Genomic DNA, 23,662 nt, shown 5'->3' with positions numbered 1-23,662 from the left:
GGTGCTCAGATAGAATCAGTAGATGAGTAACTTTTTGTTCCTATTGTGTAAAAAGGAAAGTTTACTATATAGTTCGAGAAGGTACAGTACTTTCAATACTTTGTTCTGCAAATGGACCGCTGCTGTAGGGGTGTGGTCAGCTCTGGCAGCGTTTGAATGCCCTGTCTGCTAGGCCTTCAGCCGGGTGCTGTCGGTACTCAGATGAGTAAGACAGAGGCAATGTACGGTACTAAGAGCATTTATAATGGACCTAGCCTCATTCTTGGCAGATTTCAGGAGCTCATTATTTGCTGAAAGAATGAATAGGATATGTTCCGAAATCATTTCCTTTTAAAATTGCTGCGGATACACACACACTCATGGTACGTATACAATTTTGTAATAGATGCACATACAGCACTGTGGAATTTTCAGTCTTTTTATTTATTTTTTTATTCATTTATTTCTTTATTTTTATTTCTTTTTTGGCTGTGTTGGGTCTTTGTTGCTGCGCGTGGACTTTCTCTAGTTGTGGGGAGCGGGGGCTACTCTTCATTGTGGTGTGTGGGCTTCTTTTGTTGCGGAGCATGGGCTCTAGGCACCTGGGCTTCAGTAGTTGTGGCTTGCGGGCTCTAGAGCACAGGCTGAGTAGTTGTGGCACATGGGCTTAGTTGCTCCACGGCATGTGGGATCTTCCTGGACCAGGGATTGAACCCGTGTCCCCTGTGTTGGCAGGCAGATTCTTAACCACTGTGCCACCAAGGAAGTCCCTTCAGTCTTTTAAATATCGTTCCAGCTGGTTCTCTCTTGGCAGGGGGAGGTGTGGGAAGAGAACTATGGAACTTCTGGCTGCTTGTAGGGCAAGAGGCCTTGCCGTGGCCCAGCACCCACTTTCCCAAGCTCCCCCTGCTGTGTCCTAAGGCAGCTTGATGCAAGGCCATGCAGCAGGAGATTGGTAGAGGTGTTTTTGGTGGTCTCAGTGATGAAGGGTTATGTATGGTCCATGAATTTAATTTTATTCAGGAGGGTAAAGAGGACATTGCAAATGAAGTATGCAATAAAAATGGGATAACACGGGGCCATTGGTTCTGATCAGGTTGAGAACCCATGGTTCACCATCTGGTCTCCAGAAGGTGTCATTATGGGTCCTCAAGGAATTTAAAGTATTTCAGAGAATCCAGCGGGAATGCCATGTTTCGTGATGATCCCAGATGAGGCACAGCTTTACGCTGGGACCTGCCCTCGGCGTGGAGGCCCGCTTCTGTGGTGCGTGGCAGAAACTGTGCCTGGATGTTGGTGACACAGGAGTTTCTGGGCTGTGACCGGGGACCAGATGTTTTCACTGCATTCGAGTCAGGAAGGCACAATATGCAGATCAGTCAGCTGCAGGGGTGAATTCCTTGACCACTGTGAGCAGCTCATGGGAGCAGGGGGCAGGGGTGTGGTCCCCAGGGCTCCCTCCTCTCTCTCATCCTGGGTGATGTCACAGCACCCCAAGGCCCTCGATCATGCAGACACTGGTGGACATTCAGACAGCAGGTGGCAGGGCGGAGGGGACCCGGGAGGAACAGAAAGAGAGGGGAGGTTGGCCGAGGGGACCAGTCAGTTTATCTGCTTCACATATTTGCCTGGGGCTGGGCCTCAGCAGAAAGGCCAGTACAGTGATACCGCTCGTAAGACGCCTTCTCCTGCTGCCTTCTCTGGCCTGGCCTCGGTGGTTTGTGCCAAATCCATTAGCATCATGGCCATGTGCCTACTTCAACATTCAGGCCGGTAGAGACAGAGAACCCCCACAAAATGGTAATTTGTTCAGTGGTGTGTTTTACTACATGTGTTGCTTTTAATGGGTGTGAAAGATCAGAGAGCTCAGTGTTCATTTTACAGACTGCTTTTAGGAATCATGCAGTACAATTTAAAGTGTATAAAAAGTGGAAAATACAGCATATCTTAAAACTATTGATATTAAAAACATTTTTAGGAATAATACATGTCAAGCAAGGTTGAACTATATACAGATGGGCTCTGAATTAGGTTTTTGAATCAAATTTTCAAACCATTTAAAGTTTTTATTGGAAAATGTTCAATCTTTCCAAGCTCTCCTGTTTTCTTTTTCTTTTTTAAAATAAATTTAATTAATTAATTAATTAATTTATGGGTGCGTTGCTGCGCGCAGGCTTTCTCTAGTTGCAGTGAGCGGGAGCTACTCTTCGTTGCAGTGCGTGGGCTTCTCATTGTGGTGGCTTCTCTTGTTGTGGAGCATGGGCTCTAGGCACCGTGGGCTTCAGTAGTTGTGGCACGCGGGGTCAGTAGTTGTGGCATGCGGGGTCAGTAGTTGTGGCCTGCGGGCTCTGGAGCGCAGGCTCAGTAGTTGCGGCCCATGGGCATAGTTGCTCTGTGGCATATGGGATCTTCCTGGACCAGGGCTCGAATCCATGACCCCTGCATTGGCAGGCAGATTCTTAACTACTGCGCCACCAGGGGAGTCCTCTCCTGTTTTCTTATTCTTAGAGATTGTCTACCATTTTGTTTGCTAGAGTATCTATTTCTACCCTGTTTTCCAATTGGCTACTCGTACTCTTAGTGTACAGGGTAATTTGTCCCTCGTGTTTGCTACTAAATGTCATCTATAATAAATAGAAGTTCATGCTTATTGGTTTCACATTTAGTTTTCCTCTTTACTCCACTCATTCTTTTTTTAATGGTTCTTATACCTCTTCTCTAGTTAGTAAAGATAAGAAGGAGCTTTCTGTTGCCAGTTCATTCCTGTTTCCCAGTAAGGAAGGATCTGGATCTTCACTGTTCAGTGTGGTAGCAGTGAGCCACATGTAGCTATTTAAAATTTGTTATAATGAGAAAACATTAGAAATTTAGTTCTGGGCTTCCCTGGTGGCGTAGTAGTTAAGAATCCGTGTGCCAATGCAGGGGACACGGGTTTGAGCCCTGGTCCAGGAAGATCCCACATGCCGTGGAGCAACCCATGCGCTACAACTACTGAGCCCGTGCTGTAGAGCTCACGCTCCACAACAAGAGAAGCCACCACAATGAGAAGCCCACGCACCATAACAAAGAGTAGCCCCCACTCGCTGCAACTAGAAAGCCTGTGCGCAGCAACAGAGACCCAATGCAGCCAAAAATAAATAAATTAAAAATAATAGTTTAATAATATTAAAAAAAAAAAAAAAAAAAGAGTCCACCTACCAATGCAGGGGACATGGGTCCAAGCCCTGGTCTGGGAAGATCCCACATGCCGTGGAGCAACTAAGCTCATGCGCCACAACTACTGAGCCCACGCTCTAGAGCCTGCGCACTGCAACCACTGAGCCCACGTGCTGCAACTACTGAAGCCTGCGGGCCTAGAGCCCGTGCTCCACAACAAGAGAAGGCACCGCCATGAGAAACCCACGCACCGCAACGAAGAGTAGTCCCTGCTCACTGCAACTTGAGAAAGCCCGTGTGCAGGAATGAAGACCCAAAGCAGCCAAAAATAAATAAATTAAATTAAATTAATTTTTTAAAAAATAGAAAAGAAATTTAGTTCTTCACTTGTATGAGCCACATTTCAAGTGCTTGGTGGCCGCTGAACTGACAGCCATAGGACATTTCTGTCATCAAAGACGGTTCTCTTGGACAGCCCTGGGCCACATTCTTTACACCCCCCCAATAGTCCACTTCCTGTATTATCTCATTAACCCCCCGAAAGCCTCTTCAGCTTTCTGGAACCGTCTGGAACCTTGTCCTCCAATTTCTCCCAGCCCAGCTGTGTATGGCTGTAAAGTCAGGTGGAGCCATACTGCTGAGCCTTTGACGTGATTGGGTTGAGTCAGCCTGGTCAGGAGTTCTTCCCTGGGACCCTCTGTCCATTTCTTCATTTGGGAAAGTGGCAGGCATATGGCCTAACTACAGCAGTCCCGAGGGTCTTTTTAACCTGGGTAATGGAATTGTCACCTCTCAGACTCATTAACTCACAATTTGAGGAGCTCTGTATTCCTCTCATCTCCCTATTTCGTTTTTTCCATTTCAGTGTGATCTTTGTGGTGCCTGACCTGACATCTTCACTGAGTTTGATTTCTTTGACTATTTTCCAGCAACTTTTCTTCCATCCTTGAGCTCCTCTCCTGATTTTTTTTTTTACTAGTCTTCACAAGTTCCATTTCATCCTTAAATGTATATTTATGATGTATTCTTTGAATCGGTGGTATTTTTGCGTTCAGCATGTCTTTACCCTATTGATTTATCATATTTCTTTCTTTCTTTTTTTCTTTCTTATTTTTAACAGAACACAGAGTTTATCATTGGTGTTAACATAATACTTGGAGGGTGTCTGTTTTGAATCATGGTGTATTTATTCAGTGGGACGTTTCATAGTGTTGAAAATAAATGAATGTGGATCACATGTATCAGTATGGATGATTCTCAAACATATTGCTGGACCAAAAAGAGCAACTTTCAAAAGAATACTTGTAAAATGATGTCATTTATGTAAAGGTTAAAAAAAAACATATTAATGCTGTGTATTGTTTAGCATTACATACGTATGTAGTGAAAACTTAAAGAAACACGTGGGGAGGAGCCTGTGGCTGTGGCGTTCTGGATAGTTCTGTGCTCTGTGCGGGAGGAGGGGTGTGGTGGGGAAGGCCTGCAGGGAACCTGGATGGTACAGGCGACCATCTGTTCCTTACACTGGAGGGACTCCGAGTCTTGAGCTTACTTTTCCTTACATGTTTCTATGTCTAAAATATTTTGTAATAAGTTTAAAACTTTATGCCTATTTTAAACATAAATAAGAAGATTCAATATAGAAAGTGAATTTCCATAATCCTGTTGCCCTGTTAATATTTTGGTGTATTTCTGTGTTTTTTTCTGTAAAATTTTTCAGTTTTATTGAGTTATAATTGACAAATAAAATTGTAAGATATTTAAAGTGTAGATTGTGATTTGATATTATATATACATTGTGAAAGGATTCCCTCATCTAGTTAATTAACACATTCATCATCTCACATATTTATCTTTTTTTATTTTCCGGTGGAAACATCTAAGTTCTATTCACTTAGTAGATTTCAGTTATATAATACAGTGTTATCAACTGTTGTTACCACATTTTACATTAGCTCCTCAAGCTGTATTTCTGTGTTTTTAACGTGGTCTAGTGTTATTCAGAATAACACTTTGTTTTTTTCTTGTTTCTTTCCCTGTGATACTAGGTGCGCTTCATGCCTCCTTCTCTCCAAGTACTCAGCTATGTGCTTTGGGGCCAGCACCTCTATGGGGCAGGGACCTGCTTGCTGGAGTGTCTGCCCCTCCTTCCTGGGGAGTCTGAATCCCTGGCCTTCTGTCCGTATCTGCCTCTCCTTTAGGGTCTTCCTCACTCTCTGCCTTTAGACGGGGGACTCCTCAAGACTCATCCACCCCCTTCTTGTGAATGAGGGGCTGTTGACTGCAGACCCAGGTCACATTTTTATATGTCACATCTCTGCATGTCGATGTGCCCCCTGGACCGTCCCTCGACCTCTTCTCATATGTGGGTACTCACTACTCACTGCCTTGGTTTCACTTTCAGTTTTGCTTCTGCGAGAGTCTACAACATAGCTGTGATTTTCTTGAGGCATGAATTACAGTGTGAGGCTAGAGAGGGAGAGGGGACCACCTGGCCGGTGACCCCGAGTGAAGGGATGGGCCCTCGACTTCTTGTTTGATGCCCAGCAACACTTTTCAGGTTCTTAAGAACATACCACACAAACACAGCTTTGATTCTCCTGAAAAAGGTCTAAGAAAGAAAGACTACCTCCAATGCTGAAATGAAATTAGAGAAACGAGATATCTAAGAAGATATTGCTTCTTGGTCAGAAAGGAGAGGTTTGGGTTTCCCAGTTCTATGGCTCGAGCAAGTCTGCCTATGGGAACAAGAAAATGCAGTTTGGGAAATTGTTTCTGGCAGTGTTCCAGCCAGTATGCAAAGCACTCATCAAAAGAGAGAAAACTTTGATGTGACCTGAAAACTGGTTGACTTGAAAGTGAGGAAATTTGCAGCAAGCGTGTGACTGTGCTGGAAATGTGATTTGGGAGCCAGCCAGAGTCTGGATAAACATTTCCATGAAGGAACAGGTGGTAAAGGCGCGGTTACTCCCAGGAAAGGCTAGTCAGGAATGGTAAGAGTTGTGGTTTTTGTTTTTGTTTTTGTTTTGCATAATATGAAGTTTCCAGGTGAGGTTGTCTATGTTGCCTTTCTTCCCATCTAAAGATGCTCCCAGGAAGTGTCGCTGGTGGTGGTGCCCCTGCCCTTTGCAGGTGAAAGTCCTGGTGGGTGAGAGGGGAGCAGCAGTACTGGGGCAGCTAGGAGAACCCCGCCTCTACTGTGTTGCAGCAAGGCTGCAGCCCTGGTGCTCTGGCAGCCTTGCCGTGCAGCGCAGTGAGCGCTTGTCATCTGGGGGGGAATCGCGTTGGTGATCTAGGAAGACAGCCTGGGTGTCGGGCCAGCTCTTCTGGACTAGCCTGCAGCAGTGAGTGTTGCTAATTTGATGATTCTTGGAGATATCTCCTGAAGGTCAAACTTTTGTTTTGTTTTGTTTAATCTCTCCCAGACTTCTGAACTCATGCCATGTTGAATTTTTAGTTCTTCAAGGTTATTTAGCCTTATTTCCTATTTATATATTTTTCCATCCTAGATCTACTACATTATCTATTTCCAAGCCTTTATTTGAAACATTTTTCTTTTACCTGCTACTGCCCACTCCTTTACTTTGAATTCCCAAGGATAGGTATTTCTTACTGTTCTTTTTTTTTCATTTGTCCTCTGAATCTCAGGACTGTTACATCTTGATCTTTGCATAGTTTTGTTTTTTAAAAACAGCTTTATTGAGGTATAATTAACGTACTGTACAGTTCATGCTTCCAAAGTATGTAAGTCAGTGGTTTTTAGAGTATTCACAGTTGTGCAACCATCACCGCAGTCTAATTTTAGAATATTTTCATCACTCCTTAAAGGAACCCTGTACCATTAACAATTGCTCCCCATCCCTCAACCCCCAAACCTCTGGCAACCACTTGGCTACTTTCTGTGTCTGTGGATTTTTGCCTATTCTGGACATTTCATATCAATGGAATTATGTAGTATGTGGCCTTTTGTGACTGGCTTCTTTCACATAGCATCCTATAGCTTTATTTCTATTTTTGATGTATTCCCTTTTTTTGGCTTCATTTTTCAATTATTTAGCTGCCACCTATTCCCAGATTTTAAAATTGAGTCTTTCATTTATCTTCTTTCTAGAATCTGTTTTCCATTGTCTATCCTGTACATAAATCTGCCACTCTTAAAATTAATTATTAATTAAAAATTTTATTTATTTATGGTTGCATTGGGTCTTCGTTGCTGCGTGCGGGCTTTCCCTAGTTACAGCGAGCAGGGGCTACCCTTTGTTGTGGTGCGCGGGTGGCTTCTCCTGTTGCGGAGCACGGGCTCTAGGCGCGCAGGCTTCAGTAGTTGTGGCACGTGGGCTCAGTAGTTGTGGCTCGTGGGCTCTAGAGTGCAGGCTCAGTAGTGTGGCACACGGGCTTAGTGGCTCCATGGCATGTGGGATCTTCCCAGAGCAGGGCTCAAACCCGTGTCCCCTGCATTGGCAGGTGGATTCTTAACCACTACGCCACCAGGGAAGTCCCTAATTATTAATTTTTTTTTGTTTTGTGGTACGCGGGCCTCTCACCGTTGTGGCCTCTCCCGCTGTGGAGCAGAGGCTCTGGACACACAGGCTCAGCGGCCATGGCTCACGGGCCCAGCTGCTCCGCGGCATGTGGGATCCTCCCAGACCAGGGCACGAACCCATGTGCCCTCCATCGGCAGGCAGACTCTCAACCACTGCGCCACCAGGGAAGCCCCCTAATTATTAATTTTTAAACTGTTAGTTTAACTTAAGTTAAAATCTTAAAATTAACTATTATTTCACAATTCTCCAGGGAAAAGAATACGGTCTGTGGCTCCTCCTGTAATTGCTCCAGATGTGACCTGATGTGCTCTCTTGTGTCTGATGACCACTCTCTGGGTTAACATTTGGTGAATAACAGTTTATTAGTTGTTAGTCCGTCTCAATTCCCGACACCTTTCCTTCTAGCTGTCTTGTTTCATAGTCTCTTCTGATTATTTCAACTCTGTTGTATACAGTATTCCAAGACAGTTATCATAGACCTTCACTTTCCTTTTGTTTTCTAAAACTCACTGTAAAAATGCCTTTTGTCACTTGCGAACATCCCGCCAGCACACAGACTTGACTTCACATGATTCTCTCTTCTTGTTGATGCATCATCACTTACTCATTGTTCTCTCCCTCACTGCCAGCCTCCCATCCTCCCATCCTCCCATCCTCCCATCCTCCCATCCTCCCATCCTCCCATGTAATTCTTTATGAGCATTACTTCATGCCCTTCCTCAGTCTACTCTGAGTTACTCCTGAGTGTTCCTGAAGATGCTCTAAGGAAAAGCATTAACTCATTTAATCCTCACAGCAGCCCTTTGAAATGAGGTCATCATTAGGTGACTGGTATTTCCATTTTGGGTCACGGTTTTCATCCGCACTGTTGCTAACACAAGAGCATTCCTTTTTCCTATCCATTTCTTTCAACACTCAGCCCAGGTCCTCACCCTTGGTAGGTACTCAATAAATGTTTCATTTGCTCGGTAAGTGAATGTGTGAATGAGCCAATGAATAAATGAGTTGGTTAGTACCCGGCAGACTGTTTCCATAAACAGCCAAGTGCTACCTTTCAAAGAACTCGTTTCGTAGTTTTTGAAGGCCTGGGTATTAAACCCTAATTTGGGAGTTTTTTAGAAGTGGGAGGAGTGGGTCTTTGGAGGCAGTTACACTGGACTCTCCCAGCATTAGTTCTGAGCATTGAGCAGGGTAGCCCTTATTCATGTCAAGTAGGAAAGTTCAGAAGAAGACAGCTCAGGGGAACGTGGTCACGAGGTGACTGCCCAGTCCACTCACCTTTGGCCGTGACATGTACCTGTTCCTGCAGAGAGATGGAGGCTGGTACAGAGGACGCCTGCCACAGGAGCAGCTGTGGGGTGGGCGTGCTCATGTGCATGTTCTTGAAAGAGTCGGTTGGTTAGGCTAAAGGTGTAGTCAAGATCAAGCCACTCAGGTGTGGTGCCCACCTTTTGTTTCTTTCACCTGCTTGGGTTAGTCCATCTCGTATTTTACTGTTTGGGACTTCACTTTTTAAGAAGAAGGTTAAGTTTCACCCACAGCCATTTGCTGTTGGAATTTGTGATTTATTGTCACGTGTTGGGACAACCAGGACGGATCACCTCCGTGTGATTAATTGTTTCACATAGGAGCAGAGAGGACTTAGGCCCATCCAGAGTGTTTTGATGTTAACAAGGTGGAAAGTGCTTTTTTTTTTTTCCCACCAGAACTTTTGGTCTTCCTAAGCAGAAGCAATAGATAATTATGAAATATCATATCTATAGTTTTTAGGCCCTGGTTATTTGGTAGATTAAGATTGAGCGCTTTTAATCTTTATTTTCCGTATTGACTGACTACATTTTAGTTTAAATAATCCTCATGCTACTCTGCCATTACAGATATCATTAGAAGGAAAAATTCATTACAAAGTGAATAAGTTTTTAGACCCTTTGATTTGTGAACCGGCCCAAACTGGTTGCCTCCCTTATATTGATTGTTTCAGATCATCAGTGATGCAAGCTCCCAGGCGTTTGCTATGTCACTCTGCTAACTCCTAACACACCTGCAGACATTCTTTCCTTCCTGATTATTCTCTTTCTGTTGGGTTGACACTCAGGCCCTTGGTTCTTGGATTGAGGGTATCACCCTCCAAAGCAAGAGTTCTGCAGAAAAAGACAGTGATAAAAAGGCCAGAATAGTCTTTCTTTTCCAAAATGGACTTTGGCACTCACTCAAATTACACTCAGCTCACGAAAACTAAACACAAGTTGTGTGCAAGGCTCAGTTTTTCTCCTCAAAGAATTGATGCTATAGTTAAGACTGTTAACCACGTCAGCTTCCCGGGCACACACAGCTGCAGACGACGCCTCCGTGAGACAGGAGCTTATGGGAACCGTCTTCCCCACTTCTCCACCTGCTGTGAAATTAAGCCGATGAAAGGCATCCGTGCCAGTGAGGTTTAAAGTCAATTACCAGGAAAGAATATAAGAAACCTTATTAATTGTTCTCCTGTTTACACTATACTTAATGAAATAAATAATCTAGCTGCCTGATTTTGACTTTCTGCTCTAAAAGAGCCATTCTAACGAACTTGGACCCCAAGGTCCATGTGTGTAGTTACTCATTAAATCCTTATGTCTTATGACCTCTCCTGACTGCAGCCCTGATACGTTCCCCGGGACCTTTCATATCCGGTCTGACTTTATCATTACTGATATCACTCCAGTTTTGGCAATACATTTCACTTTAAATCTAACTTTCCATATTGAAGCATAAAAAAAGTTGCTTAATTTGTTCACCGATTTTTTGCTTGCCAGGGACACATCTGTGCGTTTGTCCTTTGGAACACTCGCATTGCTGTGTTACTAATACAGGTTGATTGTTAGGAGCCACCCAAAGAAAAATTCAAGTTAGGAACAAATGTGGAGCAGTTATTGATTTAACAATCCTGCAAATGTTTTTGTACATAGAAGGAGCATAAAAAAGACTCCCAGCGATAAGCAGGTCAAACACCCACGTTGAGAATAATAGCTAACGTTACTGAGTTTTTACTGTGCACCAGGTACTGCCATGAAGGCCTCATGTGTGTTAATCATTTAATCCTCGAGTCAGCCCTGTGGGGTGAGTCCTGTTCTTAGTGAGAGGTGGAGCCGTGAAGTATCTTACTGCATCACACGTTTAGGAGGGACAGAGCCTGAATCCCAGGGCTTCTCCCTGGAAGCCACATGCCCTTACCCGTCACACTCGTGCTTGCTGTGGAAGCCTTGCCTGTTGCCCCTGCAATTCAGAAGGAGTAGGTTTCACCATTATTTCCCACCTCCCTTGTCCCTTGACTCCCTCACCACCCACTTGTGGCTGGAGTTTCCAGGGCTCCCTGGCCTTTCCTTAGCCTGGTGCCTGCTGGTTACTCCTCCTCACCCCTGTTGCCCCCAGAGTGAAGGCTCCTGGAGCTGGTCTCCCTGGTGCCCTGCACGGACTTCAGCTCCTCTCTGCCCCCTCCCCACCCCCTGCTGCCCCGAACATGTTCTCTGTTCCAGCCACACAACACTCACCTCCATCCCTCCACTCTCCCTGCTAAAGGCTCCCTTTCTGGAGTCTGGTTCATCGACTATTCTGGTGACACCCACAGCCTGACCATGCTGTCCCAGCCCCTGGTCCTGGTGGCCTTCACTGGGCTGGCCTCTCCTCATCTTGTAGCCCTCAACCTGGAGGGGACTTCACCCAGGAGGCCTTCCCAAACCTCTGAGTCTTTGTGAGATACACCCTCCTGTGCTTCCTGGTCCTGGACCAGGTAGGCGTACCCACCTCCTGCCGAGATCCCCCTGCAGGAGCCGCCCTGTACAGGGATGGTCACGGCTGCCATGTTCACGCTTGTCCCCTCAGCACCCTCACAGTGCATGGTAAACAGAGGCATTTAATAAATGTTTGAGCAATGAGTGGCAACTCAGTAGTCACAATTCAAAGCAGCAACGACAAACCTCAGGGGTGCCCACCCCAAGGCAGGCATCAGAGCCTGTGCTGCAGAGCTGGCTCCATGCCCAGGTGGAGGGCGCACTGCTGCTTGGAGGACTGGCTGCATCATTATCATGTATTCATGGCCCTGCGGGGCTGGAGGCTCAGCCCTTTCTCTGCTGTAGTTGTCATGCCTCCAGGAAAGGCCTCCTTCACCTGCTCTTGCCCGAGGAGCCATACAGGGAGGGGATAAGTGGTTCTCTGACTGAGGACCCCTCCTGGGTGTGAGAGAGCTGACTGGGAGCAGGGCCCAGGGGTGCAGAGCCCCGGGCAGGGGAGCCCCGAGCTGCCGGCCTCCCCATGGGAATGCAGTTCTGGGGTCAGGGCCAGCTACAGACACAACGGAAAACCTTCCCCTGCAGCCTCAGCTCCTCACCCCTGCAATCCAAAAAATGCCCTTCCTTTGTCTGTTCCCCAAGGCAGCCCCTGCAGCAGCTGCGGGTGCTCTCTGGGCCTCCCTTCCCACCCGCTGCAGGTGACTTACCTGCCACACCCAGGAGTTCGAGAGGGACTAGTTACAGCAGCTCCAGGGACCAGGCCTCTTCATGCCCTGGTTGGGTGAAGCCAGGGATGAGATGCCACAGCAGGTCAGAAATAGGGCTTTTCTCTCCTCAGCCCACAGAGCTTGTGTTTTCTGACTCTCCCAAGGCGAAGTGATAAAATCAGTTCAGTGTTTTCTGTAACAGAGTCTGAGAAATTCACGCAAAGCTGCTTTTACCCTTCTGTTGTATTCTAGTTCACGCTTCCCTTTCAAGTTTATACACGTAGCTAGTCAGAACTGTGATTGATCCTATATATCATTTGGGATATATATTTTTGGTTGGAAAAAATACATGGAAGTTCAGGACCTTAGTTAAGAGTGAGCATTTAACAATCTCCTTTGGGGTCAGTTAGCATCTAAAATTATTTATCTTAGTCTTTGGATCCCACCTGTGATTTGGCTATGCTCCTGGATGTCTCTAGGTGTCCTGGAACTCTTGCCAAATTCTCTGAACTGTTGACCTAAAAACATATGCTATACAGTAATTTATAAGGAGGGAGGGAGAGGAAGAAAGATAAAGTGATGAAATGGTGGTTTAATTATAAAATGATTAAGGATTATTAAGTAGTCCCAGGGTTATGTGCTTAATTAATTTTAGAGCATTTATTAAATATGTACTGAGTGCGAGAAACTGTATGAATCCAACAGTGTAGTCACATGTCACCTCTTTTTTTTTTTTTTTTTTTTTGCGGTACATGGGCCTCTCGCTGTTGTGGCCTCTCCCGTTGCGGAGCACAGGCTCCGGACACGCAGGCTCAGCGGCCATGGCTCACGGGCCCAGCCGCTCCACGGCATGTGGGATCTTGCCCGACTGGGGCACGAACCCGTGTCCCCTGCATCGGCAGGCGGACTATCAACCACTGCGCCACCAGGGAAGCCCTCTTTTTTGTTTTTAAATGTACTTTATTTTCTTAGATAGCGTGTTTTACTTTTTTAAGATTTTTTTTGACATGGGCCATTTTAAAATTCTTTATTCAGCGTGTTACAATATTGCTTCTGTTTTATGTTTTGGTTTTTCGGCCACGTGGCATGTGGGATCTTAGCTCCCCGACCAGGGGTGGAACCCGCACCCCCTGCATTGGAAGGCGAAGTCTTAACCACTGGACTGCCAGGGAAGTCCCATGATGGCTTTTCTCTACCACCTTCTGCTGAAGCTTAAACTCCTTAAGATGGGAATCCTGCTTTGTTCTGGTTTTATTCTCTGTGCACAGCATACACCAGGCCTAAAATAAATGTTTATTGAATAAATCACGTTGTCACTCCCTTTCATAAATTCGTAGTCTGGTTAAATTCCAGTAAGGACTAACAATGGATTTCTTTAAATAAGGCTTGCCTCTTTTTCAGAAAGCCCTTGAGTTCCGTCCGGAAAAGCTGCTCCTTACTCACCTCCCAGCAGATAGTCCTGTACACCAGGAGCAGGGCCCAGCCTACCTGTTACAGCTCCTTAACACTATAGCATATATTGTTACTTCAGCCTTTAATGGGGATTGTAAAGTTGTAGGTTAATAGTCCATTTAACCAACTTTTTTTTACAGTGGGGATTTTGTGAGAGAATAAAATTCACATAGACTGCAGCTTGACAAAAAGCTGATGTTCTGGGACTTCCCTGGTGGCGCAGTGGATAAGACTCCGCACTCCCAGTGCAGGGGGCCTGGGTTCAATCCCTGGTCAGGGAACTAGATCCCACATGCATGCCACAACTAAGAGTTCAAGTGCCACAACTAAGGAGCTGGCAAGCTGCAACTAAGGACGCCTGGAGCTGCAACTAAGGAGTCCATGTTCTGCAACTAAGGAGCCGGCAAGCTGCAACTAAGGAGCCCACCGGCCACAACTAAGTCCTGGTGCAACCAAATAAATAAATACTAAAAAAAAAAAAATGATGTTCCTGCCGTGTGAATGTTTGGATCCAACAGAAAAGAGATACTTGTTAAGTCTGAATCGAGGGAGGGCTTAGTTCCCCCGCTGGTGCACATTCTGGTCTCCCTTTTCATGGTGGTTGCCAGTCCCTGACATAGGTAACATGGTCTGTAGTCACCCTCACATCTAGACTGACCATTATGAATGTCGGCGACTGATATTTACAGATAGAAACAAACCCAAGAAATGTATAGGGTCCGCACTCAGTGGGCTCTGCTGCTGTCAGAAAGAGGCCACGTGACCCTTCCAAGGAAGGACTTTTAAACCCTTGTTTCAGCCCCAGAAGATGAAGTGTGCAGCCTCCATTCAGAGAAAACACAGCGTGAATACATGGTGTGTTTTGGTGGCAGTTGTTCTCCCTGAGGCTGTGCATCTCTGGAAAGGTCATGGGAGTAGTAGTAAAATATGACCTATTCTCATTTTCACTTTACTCTCAACTTTCTAGGAGCGCGTCCTGCGTAGAGAGCAAGACGGAGCTGCGTTTCGACCAACGCTGGTGTCCACCTGTGCTGACTGTAATTTTTATCCATAGGTTTGAAGACATACCTGATAGCGGGTCAGAGAGCGAAGGAGTCTCATTGCAGCTGTTCAGAGGCCTTGCTTTCTGGCTTTGAGGTCATTGACGGCTCACGGGTGTCCTCAGGCCCTAGGGGACAGGGGACAGCATCGCCAGGGAGTGTCAGTGACTTGGCGCAGACTGTCAAAACCTTTGATAACCTTAAGGTTAGTTTTTTTTTTTTTTCCTACTTCTAAAACTTGATACTAATTCTGCAGTAGAACATGTGAAATAATAAACAGCCTTCGGGTCTGTGGCAGACGACTTGGAATGCCTTTCCATTTGGTTTTTATGATTTTTAAATTTAGTATAAAGTTAGCAGCATTTTTAATATCTTTGCTTTTTTGACATATGCACCTCCATTTTCTTTCTACACTGCATAGAGTTGCTTCTCACTTGAGTTACTATTTTCTTTTTCTGCAACCTATGATGTCTTTTGGGATTTCTGAAAGCTAACAATAAATGATAAGAGTAAAGGTGATTCTCCCAGCATCTTGCTTGGAGGGCTAGTTTGTATCTTATTTCAGAGATCACTTTCTCAAATACTCAAACATCTCTTGAAATTCAGTGTTTTATGATTATTTTAAATCTTGGTGTGGGTGATCTTGTGCTGTAGCTCATTGGAAGAGTGCAGGCTTGCCAAGAACATTATAATATTTCATCACTGGGACAGAGATCTCCTGGTGGCTGCATATTGGGTGCACTTCTGTCCCAATAAACTACCAGGGAATTAACACTATGGACCCTGGGCATGTGAAATCACTCTGGTATGTGAGTTGTTCCTCAGATTTCACATTTGATTTAGTTCCCCCACTGATACCTCTTATTTATTTTTACAGTTTAAATAGTTGCCATTTCCTTTTTTTTTTTTTTTTTTTTTTTAAAGAGAGAAACGGTTCAAACAGTTCCACCTCACTGTTTTGTGCTCTCAAATAACACAGTGATGTTTGGTCAGGACAATGGCCTATTGGTATGGCTGTAATCCAGTACATTCCTGCCTATCCACATCATTAACAGAGTTGATAGCTTGCGATCTTGGTACTTCAGCTGAAGGCATCATAATGTGGCACTCGGCTGCAGTGTCCAGATTATTTCACTGTGTTGGACTTCATGGTGTCTCTCGTCCAGGCACTGTGTGCGGTTCCTGTGTTCAGGTTTGTGGACAGCACACACACATATCGTTTTCATCGTGTGCATTGTTCACTTAGTGCAGGGTTTCTCAGCCTCAACACCATCAACATGTTGGGCCAGAGAACTGTTTGTGGAGGGGACATCCTGTGCATGGTGGGATGTTGAGCAGCATCCCTGGCCTACACCCACTAGATGCCAGTAGCACCCTCTCTTACCAGTGTGACAACCAAGGTCTCCAGACATGACCCAATGGCCCCTAGCGGGGAAGGGTAAACTCACACCTATTGAGGATAGGGTATTTGATCCTGTCCTTCCCCGTGCTCTCTGGCACACGCATAACAACAGCGCATGTAGCTGAAATTTCCTTAATGCCTGCACTCTTTGCCTGGGCTGCTGTCTTGCAGGAGTCAGAAAGAGGAGCCCCCTGCTCACAGGCTACCACTGAACATGGGCCGGGAAGAGCTAGGTGGGGAGAGGAACAAGAACATGGCTTCCAAATACGGCCTTATTATTTGGGGAGAAATTGTTTCCTCAGGCTTCCAACCGAGCTGTAGTCAAGTAGAGAAATAGGGCTCAAAGCCAAAAATAAATGTTTTGTTGCATTTGTCTGCCACTTTAGGTGATGTGTGTGTGTGTTTCTATCCATGAGGGTGTGTGCCCTTGAGGACCTCACTGTATCACACACCTGCAGTGTTAATGACAGGCATTCTGCGCTAAATTGGCTTAAGAAGGTTTTCTCTGCCCCCCGATGGAACATGTCTTGTTCTAGTCATAAACCTATTTATATATTTATTTGTTTTTGATCTGGTTGGGCAAAAACTATTTAGCAGGGCTTCCCTGGTGGCGCAGTGGTTGAGAGTCCTCCTGCCGATGCAGGGGACGCGGGTTCGTGCCCTGGTCTGGGAAGATCCCACATGCCGTGGAGCGGCTGGTCCCGTGAGCCATGGCCGCTGAGCCTGCGCGTCCGGAGCCTGTGCTCCGCAACGGGAGAGGCCACAACAGTGAGCGGCCCGCGTACCACAAATAAAGAACAAACTATTTAGCATACTCTATTGCCATGTATAAATTTTCCAAATAATCTTGTGATCTATGAAGTTAACTGTGTTTACCAAAAGGAATTTGAGAAAAAAAAGGATCTTTCTGCCCCTTCCAGGAGGGAAAGATGAGTGGATATGAAGTGTAATTTTGGGGGTGTTTTGATGGTGTTTGGGGGATAACAGGACATCTGAGATGAGGGACACCCCTGAAGTATAGGGTTCCTGGGATTCACGGTTGGAGTGGAAGGAGCATGAGGAGATAGGAGGCCCGGTCTCCATGCCAGGCTTTACCACTTGGGGTCCATCCTCACAGCCCTGCTCTGGGCCCTGGTTCCTGGGTGCAGGTCGGGCCAGGGCAGGCGGCTGAGAGGCATAAGCACCGGGGAACCAAGTGAATCACTATGAACCGTCATCCTAGACTTGAAAGGCAGAAAACTGAGGTCTCCTTTAAAGATTACATAGATTATAATCTGACATACAAGGCTTTCCCTCAAGTAAGAGTTTTTGAACAATACAAAAGTGAAATTGCAGTCTCTTGCTCCAGGTTCTTTGAGTAGATTTATCCCACAAGCGTGTCGGTGGCTCATGTGTGCCACTGGTTTGTTGCTCCATGTTGTCTGCACCACAGTGAGCTGTTCTGATTCTCTGGATCACAGACGAGTTCCTCCTCATCCTTTCCCAGGATCTGTTGACTCTTTCTGTCAACAGACTTCTTTCCCTTTGTTGCTGCTGCCGCTGCAGCCAACAAGAGTTGACTCCCATGGGGATTTCTGTCTCCCCACATCTCCCTCCTCCCCATGCCCAGCGCTAGAAGCCCTGACCAGTGGAAGAGTCCTGGTCTAAGGAGGATTCCCCAAGTAGGTTCCCTTGAACAGAAGTTTCTCAGGATGGAAATGGGTGTCCAGTACGGATAAAGTGTCTGTGGTCAAGTCAATATGGGTTAAACAACACTGAAACGGTTTCTTTACTGCAGGCCTTCTCAGAGCCTTTAGCATGCTAACATGCATGGATAGGTCTCCAGAGAGGGAAGTGGTATGCAGCATTCTCTGGCCTCTTGACCAAAGATTTCTTCTTTCAAGCTGTACGTTTTTGGGGTGTGCTTATCTAGTGGAAGGAGTTTTGTAACCAAGCAAAAGGGCTCTTTTGCCCACAGTGCAGAAAGCCTACTCTGACAGTGGGTGTCTGCAGCAAAGTCAGAGTTTATTTGCAGGGCACCAAGCAAAGGAGTGGGAGACAAGCCTCAGATCCACTCCAGCTTGGTCTTTGAGTTAAAGGGGGGAAGAACAGTGAAGCTGGGGTTAATCATCGTGTTGTGACATTTCTGTGACATTTCCTAATTGTAGTTTTGGGAGTCAGGATGTCTCTGGTTTACGATTTTCAGGCCAGGTGGTCCATGGATGGGGGTGGGGGGTCTGTTGCTCATCTTACCCTGGAGAAACAACCTGAGTTTGTACCTTAACAGTGATATCGGCAACAGCAGTTTAGTGCGTTAGCGATGTTATTGATGATAGCCATCTTAGTCACCTGACTCTGGCTGAGGAGTGTTCAGTTAGCACGCAGTTGAGGTTAGAGGGGACAAGAAAGGGAATAAAGTTTGGGGCAGAGAGATTAATCATAAACTCGGCAGGAGAACTCGGTTTTAGAGGGCATTGGTTTCCTTAATTCCTTGAAAGAACCAAGGAATTAGAGGAAAGGTGTTCTGTAAATTCTCATCGAGTGAATCCACGGAGGCTTGGTCCTGTTGCTCTCACCTGCAGTGCGATCGCTTCCCTGTCCCCATAAACTCCCCTCTTCTCTCACCGTGCAGCTTTCTTAGTTTCCTGTGACTCCTCTAGCTAGTGATGCCGCCACCCCATCTCTGAAGCCTTAATTCAGTTAGTCTGTACCGCTTGGTTATAACATATGCAACCTGAAATACTTGCTTATGTTTCTTACGCCCCTTTCTCTGATCTATTTCAATGCAGGGCCCGTTTGTTACATAACTTAAGTTTTTCCGAAGGGTCCAGCATGGTGGCTGGCATGTAGTAGATAATTACGACTTTCTTTTGGCTTATGTTTTTAGTTTTGTAATAACACGCAGAGACACGTAGCTCTGCAGAGTTAGACTGAGGGCTGAACTGGAAGCCTGGGCAGAACCAAGGTGATGCCCATGAAGCACTTGTTTTCCGCTCCTGGCACACGTACCCTGTGTGTCTGTAAGTTATCTCCCAGTTCACAGCTGGACAATTGCCACCTGATATTTCATAAATAGTCTGAGTACTATGATGACCTGCTAAGAAACAGTAGTGATGGCAGAGGTCAAGGGCTTTGGCCTTGAGGTCATACGTCAGAGGGAACCCTTCACACCTAAGCCTTGGCTTCTTGAGTGGCTGGTCGTGAGAGCTGCTCCTCAGGAAGGACCTGACGTCACATACTGGGGGGAGGGGAGTCCCACCAGAACGGTGGCACTCAGCTCTCTGGGCTGAGCTGCAGAGGTATCAGAAGGTTTGGGGTGAGGAGGCAAGAAGGGAGCCAGGAAAGGAGACAAGGCCTTGCCACGTCAGTGTCACGGAAGGTGGCTTGGGTGCCTCAGAAAGGCTGGAACCTAAAGCTGAGGATCCATCTCAAAGCCTTGGCTTTGGGATCGAACAGGTCACCTCGTGGCTGTAAGCCACAGGGACATGGCAATTTCTCAGGGCTGTCCTGAAGATTAACTGAAGTTACGCCGCGAATGCTGGGGTTGGAGAAGCTCAGCTGACCCTGGAGTGCACTTTCACTCAGTCCGCACCGAGTGGTGGATGCTGACCGCAGAAGGAGCAGGGAGGACAGGAGCAGGTGGAGGCGCTGTTTGGTTCACCCATAAGGAGTCACTGAGTCTCTCGGGAAGGTCCCTGTTTGCTCTGAGCTGAAGGGGGTCCTTCAGTTGTTGCAGCTAATCGTTGCTGTAAAGGATGTAGCCACGGCACACGTGCAACCTGTTTTGTGTGGCCTCATCCCTACTGTGGTGTCTGCTACTCGTTTATCATGAACCCTGTGGGTGACGGATGGAGGGAGACTGTGCATGCCAATAAAAATAGCCAGCCTGACGTGTTTGCAAAGAGCAAAGAAATGCAAACCAAAGATGTGGATGGTGTTTTATCACATCCGTCCTAATCATTGAGCCACATGAGCTGTGAGAGCATCTTATGTCATCCCTGAAAGACCTCCCTGGGATGCACCTGCTTGGCTGGTCATTGTGAGTTTGCCTTAAACCCTTATTCAGAACCCAGGGCATGTGCTCATGGGGGTGTTTCTCCCTGTTTACAATTGGTAATGAGGCTGATAAAGTGGATGCACCCACGTGGGGGGATTCAGAGAGGGCCTGTCCTGTCTCACAAGGGTTATACTTTCCCTTTGAGGTCACTTGCCCTAGGAACACGCTTCTGTGACAGTCCCTATGGCTTTTTAAATGATTCTAAGAAAATGATCACTTCTGTTATCTCCTTGTTATTTGTATGTAAAATCATTATGAATAGGCTTAGTCAGTTCAGTTTGAGGAAGTGAGGGGGCCTTTTACTTTATTATAGATGGAAAAAGTAATAGATTTCTCTCTCTCTCTCTCTCTGTGTGTGTGCGTGTGTAGTTTAGATATTAAGTATTTATTGTAAATAGTTGTCTGAGTTGATAGTGATGATGGTTGATGGTTGCACAGTTCTGTGACTATACTAAAAACTATTGAATTGTAGACTTTATTTATTTTTTTTTTACTTTTTTTTTTTGCGGTGCGCGCGGCTCTCACTGCTGTGGCCTCTCCCGTTGCGGAGCACAGGCTCCGGACGTGCAGGCTTAGCGGCCATGGCTCACGGGCCCAGCAGCTCCGCGGCACGTGGGATCTTCCCGGACCGGGGCACGAACCCGTGTCCTCTGCATCGGCAGGTGGACTCTCAACCACTGCACCACCAGGGAAGCCCTGAATTATAGACTTTAGATAGTGAGTTGCATGGTACGTGAATTGTATCTCCATAAAGCTGCAACACAAATAAGTAAATAGTAATCTGAAGGCTGGCTCTGAAATGTGGATGTAAAGTAAGTTTTTTTTGAAAAGGACTTTTCAAGTTGTGTCTATATTTTGAGAGGTGTGTGTGTTTCCTTCAATTAGGAGGAAGCACATCACATATAAATTGACAACTCTTCCTTATAGAAGAATTCCAGCTAATAGATTGTAGAAGGAGTGAAGGAAAGAAAAATCACCTTTAGAGCATCACAGTAATAAGTGCTACAGGCAAGATCTATCACTGAATTCTAAAATCAGCAGGTAGAAGTTTAAGGAGAAACAGGACATTTGCATAGCCTCCAAGCATCTCCCCTTAGATATTTATTCATTTTAAAGGGAAGAATAGTTAGGAGGTTCCCTGGTGGTTAGGATTCCGGGCTTATACTGCCATGGCCCAGGGTTCAATCCCTGGTTGGGGAACTGAGATCTCACAAGCCATGCGGCACAGCCAAAAAATAAATAAAGGGAAGAATAGTAACTCGACAGTGGAAAACCTAGCAGAGCCCACCTTCACCAAATGCTGATGGTTAGCATCACAATTAAGAAAACCAGCGGTATCATGTACCACCCTCCACCCAGTGTTACGTGCAGAGAAGGGCATATCGCCTCTGTGGGTTTCTTCCCTCAAATCCTAAACCTCAATCAACTCGTGAGAAAACATTAAACAAATCCAAATTCAAGGACATTTTACAAAATACCTAACCAGGACGCTTCAAAAATGTCCCAGACTGGAGGAGACTAAATGTGCGTGGGATCCCGGAACAGGAAAAGGACATCTGAGTAAAATCTGCAGCGTGGTTAATAGTACCGTGCCAGTGTTAATCTCTTAGTTTTGGTAACTGGACCACGGTTCATATAAGATGCTAAGTAATGTTAGGGGAAGCTGGGATGGACGTATGGGGACTATCTGAACTGTCTTTCCCACTCTGTTTAAGTCTAAACTTGTTTCAAAATAAAACATTTTAATACATATGTATACAATATTATGTTTATATTATTTTATGTAATATAAATATGCTTGTTATTGTTATATATTACCTGTGAATTGAAATGGAAAGGTTAGTCCAGCTCATTTAATTGGCATCATCAGGTAGTAAAGTACTGCACATGAAATAAATTTCCCCAAATACCAAATATCTTCTTCCTTTGACTTTCTGATGGCACTTTACCACACCACGGTGACACTTTTCTTGCCTTATCAGCCTCGATTATTAAACTCACTTAGGTCGCCTAGGGCTCAGGAATCTGAGGTTTCAGTGGTTCTACACTCTGTGGCTTAGAGATTTTGTGCCTATTTTTTTACAGGTGTGTGTTTTGTTTGTTTGTTGTTGTGCCTCCAGTATTCACAGGCTGTCCACTTTTCTGTTCTTATCGCTTCTGGATGCCTTTCTTTTTCTGTAATAATTACCGTTTCTGTTTTCCTCTAATATCCGGCTTCTACTTTTCTCTAAGATTTTGTTAGCAGAAATCATCTATTTGGGAGTGTGAATGCCTGTGCCGATCTGCTAGCTTGGGGTGGGTGCCTGGCCTGCCCGTGGCAGGTCACAGCCAGGGTGGCCTCTGCCCCACACAGCAGGCTGTCCCTGTTCACGCAGAGATGTCACGTGTGTGGTTGGGGTCAAGGGCGTTGTCCCCCTGCCATTCTCTAACTGTGACTCTGGGCCAGTCCCTTCACTCTATGCCTCAGTTCCCTCTTATGTAAAATGGGCTACTCACAATGTCTATTTCCTGGGTGCTTGTGAGGAGTAAACAAAGTAATACAGGAAAGAGCTTAGAACTCAGAATGGGCCTCAGTAGGTTATATGTGCTCTGGCTACATGCTCCTGTCTGCCATGTTCAACCTGGGTTTCGAGTTTGGGAAGCAAGGGATGTTCCTCCTGGTCTGAGGACAGCTCGCTCAGTAGTTATGTTCAGCAGACTGACCAGGCAAAGCAGGACTTTTCTGATGTTGTTTCCTCCTCGTTTCTCAGAAAAGAGGTTTCCGTGCTCCCTCCCTTGACAGTTATGAAAAAAGGACAGCTGTTGGCTTAGAAGTGATTTATCTTGTGAAGAGAAATAGCCTTGAAGAAAAAACTATTTTATAGCTCAGTGTCATGTATTCTGAAGACGTTGTAGGGTGTATGTGTTGAAATGTGTTAAAAACAAATGCAAAGGCACCCAAGCGTGTTAGAGAAATCGTTATAATCTTCCCTCCAGAGCCCACATCCGAGATGGGAGCAAGCGTGGGTAGTCTGGGAAGATGAAGAGTTTGCTCCTGGCTGTTCTCCAGGGGATCTCGGGTTTCCCAGGCAACAGCCAGCACACTCCTTGGCTCGGAGAGTCCTCTGTCCTGGAGACCTTAGCTGGTCTTGGTGAAGCTCCCCTTGGTGCCGGTGTCCAGTGGTGCCACTTAAAGGAACCAGGAGGTGACCATAACTGCTTGGGTCACTTCAGGGGAACAAGGCAGAGGAGATCAGAGTGCCAGGGTTATTCCTGGGTCCTCTTTGTGCCAGGAAAGGAGGCCAGAGAGAGGTTGCATGGTGGTCAGGGGCCAGGAGCCCCACAGGCTGACCCACGCTGTTGACAGTCACTTCTGCCTTGCAGTGTCGATATGAGGATTAATGGAGATCAGGTGCGTGAGACCGTGGGCATGGCGTGGATAAGGACCTGACAGTGTTCGTTGGCATGTCCTGGGCACTGAGGCGTTTCCACATCGTGGCAGCCGCTATCATTAGAACAGTAGCTTTGACCCACTGTGCCTGCAGAGGGGCTGCCCTACAAGTCAGTTGCTCAGTTTGGGCGTGTCTCCCAGAGTCCCCA

The 23,662-nt window shown here is 46.1% G+C and overlaps 1 protein-coding gene across 1 annotated transcript in view; it reads left to right on the top strand.

Moving 5' to 3' along the window:
• The window catches only part of ADCY9 (adenylate cyclase 9), a 133,537-nt gene that overhangs the window by 71,204 nt on the left and 38,671 nt on the right, over positions 1 to 23,662 (top strand). The window contains exon 3 of the mRNA XM_032606056.1: positions 14,660 to 14,850. Within this exon, the coding sequence (XP_032461947.1) occupies positions 14,660 to 14,850 (191 nt within the window). The remainder of the gene's footprint in view (positions 1 to 14,659; positions 14,851 to 23,662) is intronic.

The sequence above is a fragment of the Phocoena sinus genome, chromosome 15, assembly GCF_008692025.1.
Source record: "Phocoena sinus isolate mPhoSin1 chromosome 15, mPhoSin1.pri, whole genome shotgun sequence".
NCBI classification, from domain to species: domain Eukaryota; kingdom Metazoa; phylum Chordata; class Mammalia; order Artiodactyla; family Phocoenidae; genus Phocoena; species Phocoena sinus.
The sequence above is the reverse complement of the archived record's forward strand: the minus strand, read 5'-3'. Positions and strand labels throughout refer to the sequence as shown.